Consider the following 18,041-nt stretch of genomic DNA (forward strand, 5'->3'; position numbering starts at 1 on the left):
TGACGCTAGGTCAAATCTGAGAGAATTACTCAGAAAGAGCGCTAATAGGGCTATCGAATGCGCTTTTCCGCAGCGCTGTAGCTCTATTGGTTCCCGAGTTATGCGTTGGCTTCTTGTAAATTGTCGACATTCGACCTGGAAATCGGCGAAATTTTGCCTTCAATGACCTCTGGTGACCTGACCTTTGACCTGACCAAAAAATTGACCGAAGTGATTTCGTCATTATTTTTTATGCTCTTTCGAACGCCGCCTTCCGCGTATCGCTACGTGGCCCAGGAGCCGAGTTAGAAGGGGGGGTGTTTGAACACCCCCCCCCCCCCCCCCAGCAGGGCGTGGAAATCCAGGACCCCCAGCAGGGCGCGGGTTAATCAAGATTCAATAAATCAAGACATAACATTTTTGTCTTATAAACTGAAGTTCGTCATAAAATATGAATAGTCTAACAGATGACTCTCAGAGTCTTGGTTACAAGGAAATATCAATATTGGGTAAATGTGCAGAAATCTTTACTCTTACCAGAAATGGCAAGCTTGATGCAAGCCTACTAGAGTCAAGTCAAAATGCATTTGTCTTGCTTGTATCAATTCCCTGCACCACATTGCATGCCATTACAACTGATCACATCAACTGCAATGTCATGCCTTGCACTGAGGTGCCATTGCAGTTGTTGCGAGGAGGATTTAACATACCATTGGATTGGAATTGGTGGCCCAATGGGGGCAAGATTTTGCATATTGAAAGCTCTAATCTGCCATATAAAAGACTGCCTTCACACTGGCTTATGGACCTTGGCTTGCTTGCAGTAGATTTTGCCTGGTTATCTCTATCCTGGTAAGATCTCATTGCAAGGTGCTTATATGCTCTTCCTGGATGTTTACCTCTGGTTTGCTGGGGGACATAATTTATACTATCCAAAAGGTGCTTGGAGCGCTGAGCATGTAGAGTAAAAAGCTCAATGTTTTTAAGCAGGTGGATACCTGTAGCTTGCACATGTCCCAGTATGTCTATCTTACCTGATATTCATAGTTATAGATATTACATGGTTATCATCTTTATGAGACATTGAGTTCATGTATGCCCCTTATGTTTCACATTGCAGAGCTGCAGTCCATGGCTCCTCCTGCAGCTGATGGTAATGTGATCCGTCGCTCCATCTACCAGAACTCCAACACGATGGTGGAAGTGCTGACAAAGTCCAAGGATCCGCGCTCCCGCACCGCCACGGCCGGCAGCACCGCCGCCTCGGAGCCGGCCTGGCCAGCGGCCGTGCCCGTCCGCCGCGACGGACGGCCCCTGTCGGCGACGGGCCCGTCAGCTGCCGCCGCGACCCCGCACCGGCCGACCTCTGCCCGCCTGGCAGTCGGCCGGCGGTGACCCGACCGGTGGACGACCCTCGGCCGGCCGCGGCGGCGGGCAGCGGCCGGCGCCGGGCCGTCCCCCCGCGGCCCGCGGTCAGCCGCCGGCTCAGAGACAGGGACAGACCACCGCGGGGCCTGGACGACCGACCGCGCCCAAACAGACCGGCTGTACCACCGGAGAACGAGCAGGCCGAGCACGCCGACTCTTGGAAGGAGTTTACCGTGTGGACCAACCAGCTGAAACAGCTGGTGCGAGACATCGGAAAACGGCCTGGTAGGTCAGCTTCTGCTTGGCATTTTAAAGTTTTGAGTATGCCTGACAGGATATTCCACGTATGTTCTCTCTTACTAGAATTAAATAAATCATGACCCGCTGTTTGAGTTGCCGCACACCCCAGGAACCCGTTTTCCCACATCTGACCTGTCGCCGTCTCCTGTTCCAGCCACGGCCCACCTGCGTCCGCTGCTGAGCCGGCTGGAAGAGACGGTGCGTGTGCCTCCGGTACCGCCCGGCACGCTCTGGGCAACCGAGGACGACGAGCACGGCCCGCTGAGGGATCGCCTGGAGGAGATTCAGCTGGAGAACGAGGACCTGCAGAGGTACGGAGGTGGTTTGGGGAGGGTAAAGGGCTGTGGTAGATTCAGTCGGGAAATGGGGACCTGTAGTGTGTGGACTGTGGAGACTGGGTTGGGACAGTTTCAAGAGTTTACGAGGACATGCAGAGGTACGGGGCTGGTATGGGGACGCGCCAAGGGATGAAAAAGATTCAGTGCAGAATGAGGACCTGCAGTGGTATGGGATGGGGGTGGTGTGGGAACAGACCGAGGGATCGAGGGCGCTATTTTCGGTATGGGAGCGATATAGTGAGCACATGGAGACCCAATGCAATTACAGAAATACAGACAATGATACTTACCATTAGTTATCAAGGGGACGTGTCACTTCATGTGCGGGTATCTGTGCTAACACACATTACACATCTGCAGAATATTCCATATATTCACCCTCGCGACTGCTCTCCATCTCCTGACCTACAGGAAGTTCCAGAGCCTGAGCGCCGCGATGCGGGACTACCAGCAGCAGCGACAGACGATTGACGGCGCCGGGGGTGACGACCGCCTCCGACGGACCACCGAGACAGACACCGAGCTGGCAGAGCTTAAACGACAGCTGGCCAAGTACAAAAAGTACGCCAAGGAGCTCAAAAAGACCAAGGAGAACCTGCTCAATACGATACAGGTGAGCTGCGTGGGGACGGGTTGCGGGAAACCAATTTTTGATAACGTGTTTTGGTTATGATTTTATGCATTGACTTTGTCTTCAAATGGGAATCCCGTCGGCGATCTTGTTATATAAGTAAGTAAATAAATAGGTAGTGCCGATCGTTGTCTTTTTATCTCTTTGAGTGTTATAAGCTCTCAGTGAAGCGTTGTAGGGATCATCTACGCGATTTGTCATCTATGCGATTTGTCATTTCATGTTGTCATTTTCATTAATTGTCGCCGCTTTATTAATCAATCTGTTACCTGTTGTCAATTGCGCGTCAAGTTTGTTTGTTATTTGTAAACCGGCCTGCCGCTGGCCTCAACCTTCCTAGTAACCGCTGTGCCATACGCTTTAGAACATATCGTGCAAAGGTCACGGCGGCACCCCTGAGGCGGCCGCTGCCCGTACGTTTACGAGCCCATTGTCGTGACGTCACGCCTGTGAACAAAGGTCACGGTAGGGGCTCTCCCGGCAGCCGGACGGTGACTCATACGTTGAGCTTGTCTCTCGCCGCGCCTGCGGGCATATTGGTAGTACTAGGGACGGCCAGCATATGACCGCGGCTTTCGGCGACATTGTCAATTCGTTTTTTGACTCTGCTGTTCGCTACAAGACAATACACATAGAAAACGGCTCGGGCATTTGGAGAAGAGCGGCTACTCTGAGGCGAGGGAAGAACACGGAGATTCACACAAACGACCTGACTAGGTTGCACCGGCCACAGTCGACCGAGGTGGGCTTCCGCGCCCTTAAAGACGCCTCTGACTGGCCATTGCGCTGACACCCTGGTCGGACCACGGTCATTGATCGGACCCTGCCACTGGTTCGTGCTCAGGCTGCCTTAGCGGGTAGACCTGCTCGACCAGACGCCCCACTGGTGGGCGAGTGCTCGGTTCCGACTTTCACCGCCGGTCCAACAGCGTTCTGCTGGTTCCCGCCGATCCGGTTACGACACCGCAAGTGCCGTACCGACTCGGGCGTCCCAGGTGGGCGTAACGGTTACCACACCAGTTCGCGACCCCCAGGCTCTGTCAGCCGTCGTACGGCTCTCGGACGGACACTCTAATAGATCAGCCACAGATCAATAGGTTGTCACAGGCCGTCCGTCCAGCCAAGCGCTACCCACAGCGCAGTACGACAATTGGTGACCCCGACGTGATCTCCGTTGTTCGACCTTAGCCTCTCGTCATGCCGGCGGACAGCGCACAGTCCGGCGCCGCAGCTCAAGACCCAGCCAGCGTTCCAGCTTCAGCCTCCGAGTCAACTCATCGGCCCATGGCTAGCTTCCGGCTACCACCATACTCTCCGGAAGAGCCCGACCTGTGGCTACTGCAGGTGCAGTGCGCTTTCGACGTCAGCGGGGTCGACTCCGACGAGCTGAGGTTTAAGCTCCTCGTCGCAAACCTCCCCGCCAACATCGCCGTCCAGGTCAAGGACGTCATCCGGTCATCTCGGTCTTTTGACGTGCTGTGTGCAGCGCTCCAAGCCCGCCTGGCACAGTCACGCGCCGACCGACTACAAGCCCTGCTCGGCCGCCAACAGCTCGGCGATCAGAAGCCGACGGCGCTGTTGCGCTCAATGCGCAACGAGCTTGCCGCAGCCGGGGACGCCCCGGTTGATACGGAGCTCTTCCGTACCCTATTTCAACAACGGCTACGCACCGCAGCCCGTCCGTGCTGCCCTCGCCCTCCTGCCAGCCGACAGCACGCTTGACGCACTGGCAGAAGCGGCCGACCGGTACCTGGAAGCTAGCGGACCCGACCCACGGCTATCAGCGATCGCGGCACAGCCGTACACACAGCCGGCACCGCCCATCGCTGCTGCAGTGACAGCCCCAGCGCCAGCTGCAACCCCTGCGCTGGACACCGTCATCGCCTCCCTGGTCGCTAAGATGGAGCGCCTGGAGGCCAGCAACCGACGACTCGAGGACGCCGTGCGACGCGACCGCAGCCGTTCCCGGCCGCGCCAAGCGTCTCGCCAGTCACGCCGCCCGTCACCGGCTCGTCCTTCAACGCCGCCGCACGACGACACGCTGTGTTGGTACCACCAGCGATTCGGCGCCCAAGCGCGCCGATGCAAGTTGCCGTGCTCCTGGATCGCCTCGGAAAACTGAGGCGCCCCGTGCTGATGGCGCAAAGCACGGGCGCCCCTCCTGCCGCGCCACTCCTCTTCGTGAGGGACACGGAGACGGACCGGCAATTTCTAGTCGACACCGGGGCGCAGGTCAGCGTGCTGCCTCGCCGCTGCCTGCCCAACGGGTCTACGCTGACCCCTGCTCCTGTCGGCCAGCAGCTCGTCGCGGCAAACGGCTCACCGATCGCGGTGCACGGCACCTGCCTGCTGGACGTCACCTTGAGTCAGCAGCACCGCCTGAAACATCGATTCTTCGTCACTGACGTCACCACACCCATCTTGGGCACCGACTTCCTGGCCGCACATCACCTCGTCGTGGACGTTGCCAACCAGCGTCTCCTGCGGGACGGCACCGTCTGCGCCAGCGCCGAGCGGTCAAGGCTGTGCTCCATCGGAGTGCGTCTCGTCCGGGAGCAGGCTGCTGCTCGCTTCGCAGTTGTCCTCGCCCGGTACCCGGATGTGACCTCACCAAAACCTGGACCAACACCGGTGAAGCACAACGTGACGCACCACATCGTCACCAAGGGTCCACCGGTGTACCAGCGGCCACGACGCCTCCCGCCGGAGCGCCTTCAAATCGCACGTGCTGAGTTCAACAAGATGCTCCAGCAAGGCATCATTCGACCGTCGAGCAGCAGCTGGACAACTCCACTCCACATGGTGCCAAAGAAGAGACCCGGCGAGTGGCGCCCTTGCGGCGACTACAGAGCGCTGAACGCCCGCACCGTACCAGACCGCTACCCGCTGCCGTACCTGCGGGACTTTTCAGCCGACCTGCATGGGTGCACCGTCTTCAGCACCATTGATTTGGTGAAGGCCTACCACCAGATCCCGGTGGAACCTGCCGACGTCCCCAAGACAGCCATCACGACACCGTTCGGCCTCTACGAATGCGTTCGGATGCCGTTCGGCCTCAGAAACGCCGGACAGACCTTCCAGCGTTTCATGGATGAGGTCCTCCGCGGCATACCGGGCTGCTTCGTCTACCTGGACGACATTCTGCTGGCCAGCCCGACTGCCGAACACCACCTGCAGCTCCTGGACCAAGTGCTTCAGCGCCTCAACACCTACGGCGTCGTCGTCAACAGGCACAAGTGCGTCCTGGGACAGGAGCAGGTGGTGTTCCTCGGCCACTCGGTAGACGCCGACGGCGTCCGCCCGCTGCCTGGACGAGTCGAGGCCATCAAAGACTTCCCGGAACCGACCACTCAGTCCCAGCTACGGAGGTTCCTGGGGATGGTAGCCTACTACCACCGCTTCATCCCCCAGGCAGCCGAGCTCCTGCAGCCTCTGCACGCCTTAATCACCCACAAGGCAAAACGCTCCAGAGCGCCTGTCACGTGGACAGACTCGGCGCGGCAGCGTTTCAAGAACGTCAAGGACGCCCTGGCCGCGGCGACGCACCTCGCGCACCAGGTCCCGGACGCGCCGCTCGCCATCTTCGTCGACGCCTCGGACTGCGGAGTGGGCGCCGTCCTCCAGCAGCACGTCGCCGGCGAGTGGCAGCCCCTCGCTTTCTTCTCCAAAACGCTCCAACCTGCGGAGAAGAAATACAGCACGTTCGGGCGCGAGCTGCTCGCTATCTACCTGGCCGTCCGGCACTTCAAACACGCCATCGAAGGACGGTCAGCAATCATTTTCACAGACCACCGACCACTGGTAACGGCCATCGGCTCCTCGTCCGACCGCTACTCGCCGCGAGAGGTCCGCCACCTGGACTACATCGGCCAGTTCGTGTCTGACATCCGCCATGTGCCTGGCAAGGACAACGTGGTCGCTGACACGCTGTCACGCACGGTCTCGATGGTGGCCCAGCCGCGACCCCCGCTCGCCGACTTCACTGCCATCGCCAAGGCCCAGTCCGAAGACGGCTCGCTGGAAGACCTCGAGGCCTCAGACACCTCACTGCGCCTGCGCCACATTCCGGTCGGCGAAGGACTCCGTCTGCTCTGCGACGAGTCCACTGGATCGCCTCGGCCGGTCCTCCCAGAGGCGCTGCGCCGGCCCTTCGCCAAGGCTCTGCACGACCTGTCGCACCCTGGCGTCGAGGCCACCGTCAAGCTCGTCTCTAAGCGGTTCGTCTGGCCCGGTATGGATCGCGACGTGCGCCGCTGGACCCGAACCTGCCTCGCCTGTCAGCGCTGCAAAATCGGCCGGCACACCAAGTCTGACGTCGGCACCTTCCAGCCACCTCCGCAACGCTTCGACCACGTCCACGTGGACCTCGTCGGCCCGATGCCTCCGTCAAGAGGGCACTCGTACCTCCTGACGTGCGTCGACCGGTTCACTCGGTGGCCAGAAGTCATCCCTCTGCCGGACATCCGCACCACCACGGTCGCCCGCGCCTTCCTCGAGCACTGGGTCGCCCGATTCGGCGTTCCGTCCATCATCACGACGGATCGAGGCGCCCAGTTCGAGTCGGCCCTCTGGTCGGAGCTACAGCGATTCCTGGGCTGCCAGCGAACTCGGACGACGTCCTACCACCCGGCCTGCAACGGTATGGTGGAACGCCTGCATCGCCAGCTGAAGGCCAGCCTCCGTGCACACCAGGCTACGTCATGGACGGACGTGCTGCCGCTGGTGCTCCTGGGCATACGCTCCACCATCAAGGCGGACCTGCAGGCGACGTCAGCCGAGCTGGTGTACGGCTCCTCACTGCGGCTTCCTGGTGAGTTCTTCATCAGCAGCCAAGCCTCAGCAGCATCACCGGCCGGTTTCGTACAAGATCTGAAGCGCGCCATGTCTCAGGTGCGGCCGACACTCCCACGTCCGGTCCAGCGCGCCACGTACGTCCCGACGGCACTCCAGACGGCGACACACGTCTTCGTGCGCAGGGACTGTCACCGCTACCCGCTGGACGCTCCATACGACGGACCGTTCCCGGTTACCGAAAGGACCACCAAAACCATCACCATCGACCGTCGACAGAAAAAGGAAGTCATCAGCATCGACCGGTGTAAGGCCGCCTTCCTGGAGACGCCAGACGAATCCGGTCATCGACAGTCTGACCTGCCGACTGTGCAGCCGCACGGTACTCAGTCCAGCGGCCCGCCGGCCGCGCCACCGCTCAGCAATGAGCCCAGCGGCCCGGAGCTTCTGATCTACGGTGACGCACCAAATCGCCATGCAGCCGTCGCTCGGGCTGACGCTGCACCATTGCAGCCTCAGCCGATACTACGGACGACCCGCTCCGGCCGCGTCATACGACCTCCGGTAAGATATCGCCATGTCACTTTTGTCCGCGACATGTCTGGCGAGGGGTACTGTAGGGATCATCTACGCGATTTGTCATCTATGCGATTTGTCATTTCATGTTTCATTTTCATTAATTGTCGCCGCTTTATTAATCAATCTGTTACCTGTTGTCAATTGCGCGTCAAGTTTGTTTGTTATTTGTAAACCGGCCTGCCGCTGGCCTCAACCTTCCTAGTAACCGCTGTGCCATACGCTTTAGAACATATCGTGCAAAGGTCACGGCGGCACCCCTGAGGCGGCCGCTGCCCGTACGTTTACGAGCCCATTGTCGTGACGTCACGCCTGTGAACAAAGGTCACGGTAGGGGCTCTCCCGGCAGCCGGACGGTGACTCATACGTTGAGCTTGTCTCTCGCCGCGCCTGCGGGCATATTGGTAGTACTAGGGACGGCCAGCATATGACCGCGGCTTTCGGCGACATTGTCAATTCGTTTTTTGACTCTGCTGTTTCGCTACAAGACAATACACATAGAAAACGGCTCGGGCATTTGGAGAAGAGCGGCTACTCTGAGGCGAGGGAAGAACACGGAGATTCACACAAACGACCTGACTAGGTTGCACCGGCCACAGTCGACCGAGGTGGGCTTCCGCGCCCTTAAAGACGCCTCTGACTGGCCATTGCGCTGACACCCTGGTCGGACCACGGTCATTGATCGGACCCTGCCACTGGTTCGTGCTCAGGCTGCCTTAGCGGGTAGACCTGCTCGACCACGCCCCACTGGTGGGCGAGTGCTCGGTTCCGACTTTCACCGCCGGTCCAACAGCGTTCTGCTGGTTCCCGCCGATCCGGTTACGACACCGCAAGTGCCGTACCGACTCGGGCGTCCCAGGTGGGCGTAACGGTTACCACACCAGTTCGCGACCCCCAGGCTCTGTCAGCCGTCGTACGGCTCTCGGACGGACACTCTAATAGATCAGCCACAGATCAATAGGTTGTCACAGGCCGTCCGTCCAGCCAAGCGCTACCCACAGCGCAGTACGACAGCGTCGTCATTTTCGTGGCATCGTGAATCTTACTACTCTCCCAGTGCTGTCATCTGTGGGGGTGCGCGGAGCTTCGGGAAGGTGGCAGCACTAGGCAACGATGTGGTAGTTTATCAGTTCAGTGTTTGTTTTGGGGGTAAATGGAAATTTGGTAGTGTATTTGCTTACTTGGAGTTGTTCTCAATTAGTTGGTGCTTGCTTAGATAAATATCAAAATTTGTATAGGTTTTGTGAAGACTGAAGAGAATGCACAAAAGCCTGCATGAATATCATACCATCCCCCTTTTCTTGCCAGGCGATGGGCGATGGCGTCAACTTGTAAATCCATTATTGTTATCGCTCACAGTAACGTAACATTGACAATCTTTTGACTTGATAGCTCGCACAACATTTCGACGTCTTAGCGTCGGTCGCATGTCCAGCGCGTCAGTAGCCGTGGCTGACCACATGCCTCTTCCCACTCTCTGCCCGCAGACTCAGGAAGAGAAACACGCCGCCGAGCTGAAGAGTCTGAAGGAGGAGCACGAGACTCAGATGAGCCAGGTGCTGGCCCAGTTCACCAGCGAAACGGAGATGCTCGTCTCGTTCAGAGCGGTACGTGCGGGGAGCGAGGAGGGTAGTGGTCTTTAGGACTCTGTCATCTGTCATTGTGTGGTTTGGGCTGTAGCTAATTGATATTGTCATTATAATGCGGTTGCTAGCTAATATCCAGGCGAGTGGTTGTATCGGGCTGAACTTGGTGTTCGCTACAGCATATACCACATTTTATATTTGCTTGCGACAGCCAGCGCCCGTTTCCCGCAGCCCGCGTGGCCTAATGGATAAGGCGTCGGTCTCCTAAACCGAAGATTGGGGGTTCGAGTCCCCCCGTGGGTACGCTTGTTTTCGGTGAACGGAACCCATCCGGTGTCTTTTCAAAGGTCGTGGGTATGACGGCTAACCTGAGAAAGTCGCTCGTACTGCTAGACTGGCAATTACCTCAACTGTACCGCCGAAGGCACTCCCTGGGGCTTATTGCGGTGGAACTGTTGCTAAAAGCTGTGGTTACGTGCAACACATTGTTATTACGCCGGTGGACTAGAGAATATAGACCCTACACTAAACCACACTCCTATCTGTTGACCTGACCTTGTGACCTGACCTGTTGGTCTTTTTGTAAACAGGACGTGGAGGCCGTTCAGCGCAGTTTGGCGCAGCGGGTGCGGGAGAACTCTGAGCTGCAGAAGGCGCTGGCGGAACGAGACACCGAGCTGGAGCGGCTGGCCGCGCAAAACCAGTGAGTGAGACATTGGGTGATTGGGTGGGGTGGTTTTTGTCGTCATTAATCTTGTATGCGTCAGTTTTTTCGCTAGCGCAATGTGACTGAGGCTCTCAATTCTGATAGTTTGCGTTAAAGAAAACGAATGAATGTATGGTTTATCCAAGCAGCTGGAGCCTGCCGCCAACGGACGCATTATCGTACTAATGACGGTCTCCATCCCCCTGTTTCTACAGGACGCTGCACGAGCTGGCGCTGAAGCTGCTGCAGGTGCCCGGCTCCGACCCGCCCTCCGTCACCCAGCTGCTCACCAAGCTGCAGTCCCCGGACACCGGCGGCGTCTCCGTAATACCCGGAGGTGCCGGGGACTCGGCCCCGCCCGCCCGAGACGCCAGCCTCTTCAGTCTGGACGTGACGGAGCCGCTGCCGGCGCGCCCGTTCCCCCGTGAGTGGGCCGATCTCTCGCTGGGGTCTCTGGTTGGCTCGGCGGGGACAGGCGAGCAGCGCCTGCCGGCAGACGGGGACCGAGGTGCGCCGGCGCGGCGGCCGCCGAGCGGGGCTGCTGGCGAGCCGCCGCGGCCGGCCTCGGGTGCCGCTGCGGGATCGGCCCCCAGTGGTGAGCGTAGGGAAGGACAAGAGGTCGGTGGCGGTGACGCCCCGCCCCAGCGCCAGTCTAGAGGCCGACACGGGTGGACCAACGGCTGGTGGTGACGCCCCACGTCACCGTCAGTCCAAGAGGGCAGCGGGGTCAGCCAGGGTAGACCGGCGGGTGGTGACACTCCACCGCAGCACCAGCCCAGGGAGGCTGGTGCCGGTGACACCAACCAGCGGCTGTTCGGTGGTCCGGTCACCAGCACTAATCGAGACGGCCCGGCGCAGGACCGCAGTGGTCGAGGCGATCAGCTGCCTGACGGCGACGGAGGCCCCGCCGCGGTCGACCAGTGTGTCGTGGGTCCCACCGGTGGGGGCGACTGCGGTCGACTGCCGCCCGTCGGCTCGCTAACCTCCGAGGAGACGTTCCAGCGCAGTCTCGCTCGGCTCGCTGAGAGGATGACCGATCTACACCAGGGTATCAGTCTTGCCGCCCAGGTGTTGAGTCCCTGAGTCGGTCGGCAGGGCTGCTGAGATCAGAGGAGCTTCAGCCGAGCCGCCTAGATCGGGTGAGTTGGTCAGCTGAGCTAACAGGACTCAGTCTCGCCCTTAGCTTACCGCTGGCATTATGCGCTAAGACGTCACGGTCAACTAGAGACTTGAAGCCGACTGCTCATATCTTCAAGCTTAACCAAACGCTAGCTCTTGCCGCTAGACCTTCCACGATTCATGCTGTGAAATGTAGAAAACGTCTACACTGAAGACGAAAATAGCTAGAACCGCGAGCTTGCACAAAGAGGGACGTTTTATATCCATTCCATCAACTGCAGATCTGATATTTACAAATGCCGGCTGATCACTGTGCCTTGGAACCAGGGTCCTCCTCCAGGGCTTAAGGTATTCCTTCGGGCTCGTCATTCATGAATGCGTGTTTGTGCCAAGAGTGGGAGTAGATGATAAGTTGTTGCGCGCCATGGCTCCGGAAGGGTCCGTTCTGGACTTGTTACTTGTGCGAGAGACTGGCAAAGGCTCAAGTGTGCCTTTGCTCGCAATGAAATAGACGATTTCCGTCGCCACGTGCCTTGCCATTTAATCGTTGTTTTAATTACACCATTCCATGTTAATATATCGACCATATCAAGGCGGAATATTCCGGAGAGAAAGGGAGAGAGCGAGGGAGCGAGGGAGAGAGAGAGAGAGAGAGAGAAGAGAGAGAGAGAGAGAGAGAGAGAGAGGAGAGAGAGAGAGAGAGAGAGAGAGGCGTGCTATCGTGTTCCGTGACTCTTTGCTTGGTCGCGTTTTCGAGAGAGCACAAAAAGTGCGTGCACCGCGCACGCACGAGATGTGGCGTGTGACGGAAAGAAGGGCGGCGCGTCGCCACCAGGAAGTCACGCCCCATGACCCAGTGCACTTTTGTGCCCGTAAGGAGTGTTAGAGAAAAAGATCATGTGACCCAGTATACTGCCTTGCTAGACATACATATGAGTTGTCGAAAAGTTACAGCTGATTGTGTTTGTGCATCCTTCCAGCATCAGCCGGCAGTGGATATTGCATATCTTGATCCAGACCATGTGATGTTAACGAGGAAGGGCCCTGTCGATCAACAGACACCATCTGCTACACAGACGGAGCCGCTTATCAGCCCGTCCCAAACGACAGGCAATCGACGAGCGACGCTAACGGTAGGTACTTACATCCAACCAGCTGCGCACTAAGAAACCGAACAGGATTAATAAGCATTCAACATATGTTTTAGGTTCCGTCGTGTAGGAAGGAAAATCAGTTTGCGCTTTACATCTACGTAAGCAGGACAGAACTAGTTGTTTGATATTGTCGCTAGATGTCACTAACGTAAAACGCCTGCATCTATGCTGTACCGCCGAACTTCTTACAATAACACGCAGCCTAAGCACGGCTTTGGCTAAGGTTGTCTTTTCGAACTGAGAGTGTTAGCTTGTGGAACACAGCCCAGCCAACATTAACCCGCGCCCCGTAGGGCTACCGGCGGACCCTACCACCCGTGGGGGGGGGGGCGTTTCGGCCCCCCTAAGATCTCGGAAATTTACCAACCGATTTTAAAAATTCAAGCGGCGTTCGATAGCCCCACCGGGGAACTTAACTTGTGACCAAATTTCATTGACTTAGGTCAAACTGATGACGTCACAGGTCAGGTCAAAGGTCGGATTTTCACCGTTCACAGGCATTTCAAGAAATGTGTTGTGAAATCGAGTAAATTGGTAAGTTATTGAAAACCATCGATGGTACATTATTCGTCAAACACATACTTCGCTATCTGAGGTCACTGATACCAGGTCAGGTCACAGAGGTCAGGTCACTGGGGGGTCACAATATGAAATTGTCGTGTGATGCATGTTTTATGGTCCATTTTACATGACAAATGCGATTATGTGGGTCAGGCAGCCTTTGGGGGAAAGCTTAGGTCACGTTTTGGTGGAGGTCAGGTCAAGGTCAGGTCAAATTAGGTCAAATTTCAAAGCTGATATTTTTGCATAAAATGCCCGAATGGGTATCGATTCGATGCAGCTCGTCACGGGGAGTCCAATGGTGGTCCAATGGTGAAAATTTGACGTCATCATTTTGAACAGTTTTTTTCGCTATAACTTGGCCAAAAAACGAGATAACGATCTGAAATTTGGTACCTATGTACTATGTAGATAGAAGACGGTAGGTACTATCACATGTATTCCGGTTTTTTCGAAACTCAAAAAGCTTTTTGGATTTTTTTGGTAGTATATTCAAAAGATTGTTTTTATTTTTGGGGTCAAAACTCAAAAATTTCAAAAATTCGAGATAGCAGTTTTGTAGCCCTGTCAATTCTACACCTTTCATGTCTAATCATTTTTCTGTATCTTCAAAGCTGTAGGCCTGACAGCTCTTCTCGCAAAGGTCTTTTTTCGGTCGAAAATGGCAGAACATGACGTCATTCTGACGTCATTTGTGGCCAACCTACCATAGCCTCTGGAAAAATGTTTGGTCACAATGTGTGAAATTGATGCCCGGAAGGGGCCTGAAAGTTTGGTGGCGATATCTTCAGCCGTTTAGGAGATATCGACGGAAAAGGACAGGGGGGCTGTTTCAGTGTTTCGGCCCCCTACGGGGCGCGGGTTAAACCGTCTTACTTCGCTACCTTATTTAATTGTTGGTCTTTCACCACCGTTTCACGATGCGTGTTATGATCACTCGTCTCGAACCTTGGTGCTCCATAGATCGGTTTGTTCCATTACATCATGCACGACGGGCGACGGTTAGTGATGCGGTTGGGACGGTTGTCGGGAGTCCCGATTTCAGAGCGCATTGTGAACTCTCACTTCCGCACGGTCATGACATGCAGTCCCCGCTCTGGCCTTCGGAGGTCACGGTTGCATTGCCGAACCAGCGGCTCACAAACTATTCAAACATCACGAATAACAAACATGCAATTTTATGTTGCTTTTAGAATCGGATACTCTTTGGTACATTTAATGAAACACCCGGTAGAAGAATGCTAATAACGTCCGTCAAACGTGCGAGTTTTGTTGTAGCCACCTTAAGCTAGCAAGGTGTAGGTTAGGTACGCAATTAACAATTACCTTACATCGTCACTTCAGTCCAATCGCAGTCCAATCGGTTACTTCCAGGTAAAACCGATCGCCTATTACCCGGAGCCCTAACCAGGTGAAGGAGCAGCATTGTTGGGTGATGGCCTCAGCCTGGTTAGGTACTCTGTCGCACCCCGGTGGCATCATCCGAGCGTCAATGGCCCGCGATTAGAGCGGGATGACTAGCAAACTTTATCCGCCACTCTCTGGACGCAGTCGAAGGTAGGAAGTTTGGGCATAGGTCGGCAGAGCTGAACCGTCACGCGGTGACGAGGCAGCAACGTTACACAGTGCTTGGGTCACGTCACGCGCGGATTTTAGACAGGTCACACAGCGTCACGAGCCTATGTCTGGCCCAAATGGGGGAAAATACAATCAGTAGTGTTTCTTAAACGTTCCGATATAGTAGGGATGATTCGTGCCTTTCAATTTAGACATAGAGGTAGTTCGATCCAAGCCAAGTAGTTGTGTAAAAAAACTTATTGTTTCATTTTGTTAACCATTCCCAATAGACGCCATGTCAATATGAACATGTATTTTGTGCGCATAAAAAGCAGAACTTTCATTGCCGCATTCAAATAAACATTTTGCACCTTCCTTTTTAATCTAACGATTACGAGGCCAACGCGGACTCCTAGTGCTACGCCCTGATAGTGCCACTGTTAACGAGGTTTCACCCCGTTTTTATCCCATGTCGCCCGCTGGCATACCGTCATCACATCCCTTCCCAGTCACTGCCGGCCGACCCCGTCACATTGCAGGCATACAGTACACGGCAAACCACTTGACAGGCGACTGTCCTAAATGAAACACCACGGAGAGATTGCGGCTGTCGACAAAACAATAGAAGTAAAGCAAAAAGAATAGCACTGGATCTTTTTACTTCTAAGGAGGATGCAATTAAAACGTTACGATAACGACGTTTCACATGCAGTAGGCAAAAAAGTGGTCCAAAATCTGGATTAAGTTTGCATTGTGCACTGTGCGTATATACCTAATAGCTGAACTGAAAGGTAACGGTTACCTAGTACGCCGTTTAAAACTTTTGACTTGTTTTAGCCGTAGGCGGTCGTTCTCAATGATGCCTACATTTGTCATATGCATTGCTAAATAAACGGTATTTCAGCTGCATTCATTCAGACCTCTCTAAAATTTCCACATTCCTCAATATGTTAACAATGCCATATATTTTTCAATTCAGCTTCCTAAAATACTAGAAAATGATATCTAAAAGATTACATAGAATGAAAAAATAGAATAGTTATACAAGTTCCAATTACTAAGCAAAGAATGAAACGTAAACGTTCAATTACGGAATTTCTTTGACATTTTCCCGTTTTTTGTTTAGTGAATTCATACTTATTACAAGAGAATTAGTTAGACATGAAAGTAGAAATAAATCAATTAACAAGGGCACAGCAACCAGACCAGTTAGTATGACAAACATTGATAAACAACGCCTTTCGAGTTGACCACCATGACAGTGGCGCAGCGCTTCGGCTGCGGTACGTGTCATCTAATGGCGACAAAAAAACTCATAACGATGTAACATGTCATAATCGCTCGGGCGCATTGTTTTGAAACGGTCTCACCCATTACCCTTTCTCACGATCCATTACTTTTCCGTAACCGTTTTCTGGAACTAGTCCTCTCTTGTCACCAGTAACGACCATCGCACCGTTTCACCATCCGATTGTCAACCCACACTGACGAGAAAAACGGAACCTGTTCCATAGCTATACGATAAAAGCGATGCCTATTGAGTGAGGTTAGGTAATAGGTATAGGTATGAAAGTTTCGATGAACTTCTTCCCATCCGGCCGACGCCGAGGTGCGGACCGTGCCGTGGCAAGTTTTGAACGGCGTAGATAGACAAACGCCGCTACAGCCGGCTTACATAGGGGAGAGTTGGGTAATTTGGCCGGTGGTGTAAATTGGCCGCCCCCACCTGTACGAAAGCTGATAAAAGTGAATGAAATAACTTAAGTCTTTATTCATTTGTCATCGGCAGAACTAACTGGAGAACAAATGTCAAAACTTTCCCCCTCTTAGTTTTATTCAAAATTAATAAAAGGTGAATTACGTTAGAAAATGGTAACTTTTACTTCCGTTTAAAAATTTGTATAACATGTAGTATTTGGGCTGTAAACGAATTAAAATATTATAGCGCCATTTTTGAGGGTGCTCAGTGCTTCCACGAACAATTTCATTTAGTTCTGTACAGCCATGACGACTTAATAGACAAAAACTAGGGTGACCCGCGTGCTCCGCGACGCGAAAAGGGGCATTTTCGATCGGCGGGTGTTCGGTTGTTCTTGTGTCGGTTGGGTTATCTATCCATTTCGGTCGATTGCTTTTTGACGGCTAAACGTTTTGGTTTGTGAAAAAATACCACCGCATCGAGGTGCCCGTGTCTGATAAGCATGCTTTCCACTTCAGAATCTGTCAAATGTGCTTTATAATTGAGGTGCGTAGTTTTAAGACAAATGAAAGGCGTAGATAGTTTTCGCTAAAAATCGTTTTGCAGAGGTTTAAAACATTTATATTTTTAAGAATACTGTTGCTTGTCATGCAAACGTGCTGATTGGTTCTTGGAGAGAATTGAATGCTCTTTCTAATGATAGCATTTTCAATTGTCAAGCGTATCAGGTTAAGCAGCAAATCCCGTGTATCTTTTTAGTGGCACATTATGGACAAATACCATTTTAATTCAGCGATTTTTTCCACATTGTTTTTGATCAATTAGCTGTCCACAATTTTTCCATGAGAGGCGGTACATTTCTCTTGGCAATTGACGTTGTTTCAACTCTCTCAGTCTGATGGTCACGGGAAAATAAAATAAAATCCAAAATCCGTTTAAAATGGCACTTTTTGAAATGAAATTGCCCTCACACTTGCACGTGGCGCGTGCCACCCCTGCACCGCACACTATTCGATTGCCCGTTCGATTCTCTACACGATGCTGTTTTCCCCGTGCCGATCGGGCGCACGGCTACCGAGATATTGCACGGGGAACGGACCCGTGTCGGGCAAATTTAGCCATTTTCGCCCGTTTTTGCCAGCCGATTTATACATGTTAAGTCTATGACGCGAATTTGCACTTTTTGGGCACGCGCCACGCGCTCGCTATCGATCCGATCGAGCCGAGACCGCTCAAAGGCACGTTGTCCATCCTTGTTCTATAACTTGCGCAAATTTCAGCGCGGTAGGTGCAACGGTGTGATCTGTAACCCGCGCTACGTAGCACCATGTCGCGACCTTCGTAATAGACAGAAACTACGCCCTCCTCAAATAGTAATATAGACAAGCGGCTGCGCCACTTGCTTTGCTGCGTGGTAGGAAAAAATTGCGGCACCAGCCAATTTGCTTTCGAATGGTGTTTGATTCATGTCGATGTGTCGTCTAGAAGCATAGATATGGACGGAAATGTGAAGAGAATTAAAAAAGAACTGTTCTGAGGGCGTTGTTGGTTGAACTTTAGGTGATACGGGGTCAAGACGGGTCAAAGTGGTCAGCCCCGGTCGCTTTGGGTCAGGCCAGGTCACATATAGGTCACCTCTCGTCCGCTGGGATCAGCCCGGGCCACTGTTCTACATA

The 18,041-nt window shown here is 54.1% G+C and overlaps 1 protein-coding gene and 1 non-coding gene across 2 annotated transcripts; both read left to right on the forward strand.

Annotated features, from left to right (window-relative positions):
* Positions 1-1,520: 1,520 nt before the first annotated feature.
* On the forward strand, positions 1,521-10,965 carry LOC122384986 (eukaryotic translation initiation factor 3 subunit A-like). Its single transcript, XM_043372870.1, has 6 exons — positions 1,521-1,632; positions 1,802-1,958; positions 2,397-2,598; positions 9,471-9,590; positions 10,160-10,272; positions 10,491-10,965. Exons 3-6 carry the CDS (start codon positions 2,422-2,424, stop codon positions 10,963-10,965), a joined length of 885 nt encoding a protein of 294 aa, XP_043228805.1. The 5' UTR covers positions 1,521-1,632; positions 1,802-1,958; positions 2,397-2,421.
* Trnar-ccu lies at positions 9,800-9,872 on the forward strand. The gene has a single exon. It is a non-coding gene; the product is annotated as a tRNA-Arg (tRNA).
* Positions 10,966-18,041: the final 7,076 nt, after the last annotated feature.

The sequence above is a fragment of the Amphibalanus amphitrite genome, unplaced genomic scaffold (assembly GCF_019059575.1).
Source record: "Amphibalanus amphitrite isolate SeventyFive unplaced genomic scaffold, NRLGWU_Aamphi_draft 000205F_arrow, whole genome shotgun sequence".
NCBI lineage: Eukaryota > Metazoa > Arthropoda > Thecostraca > Balanomorpha > Balanidae > Amphibalanus > Amphibalanus amphitrite.

Excerpts from the sequence above, each read along its gene's own strand:
- LOC122384986 (XM_043372870.1), top strand. The coding sequence starts at position 2,422 with ATGCGGGACTACCAGCAGCAGCGACAGACGATTGACGGCGCCGGGGGT. Across the intron at positions 9,591-10,159 it reads TGCTCGTCTCGTTCAGAGCG|GACGTGGAGGCCGTTCAGCG; the intron begins GTACGTGCGGGG and ends TTTTGTAAACAG. Across the intron at positions 10,273-10,490 it reads CGGCTGGCCGCGCAAAACCA|GACGCTGCACGAGCTGGCGC; the intron begins GTGAGTGAGACA and ends CTGTTTCTACAG.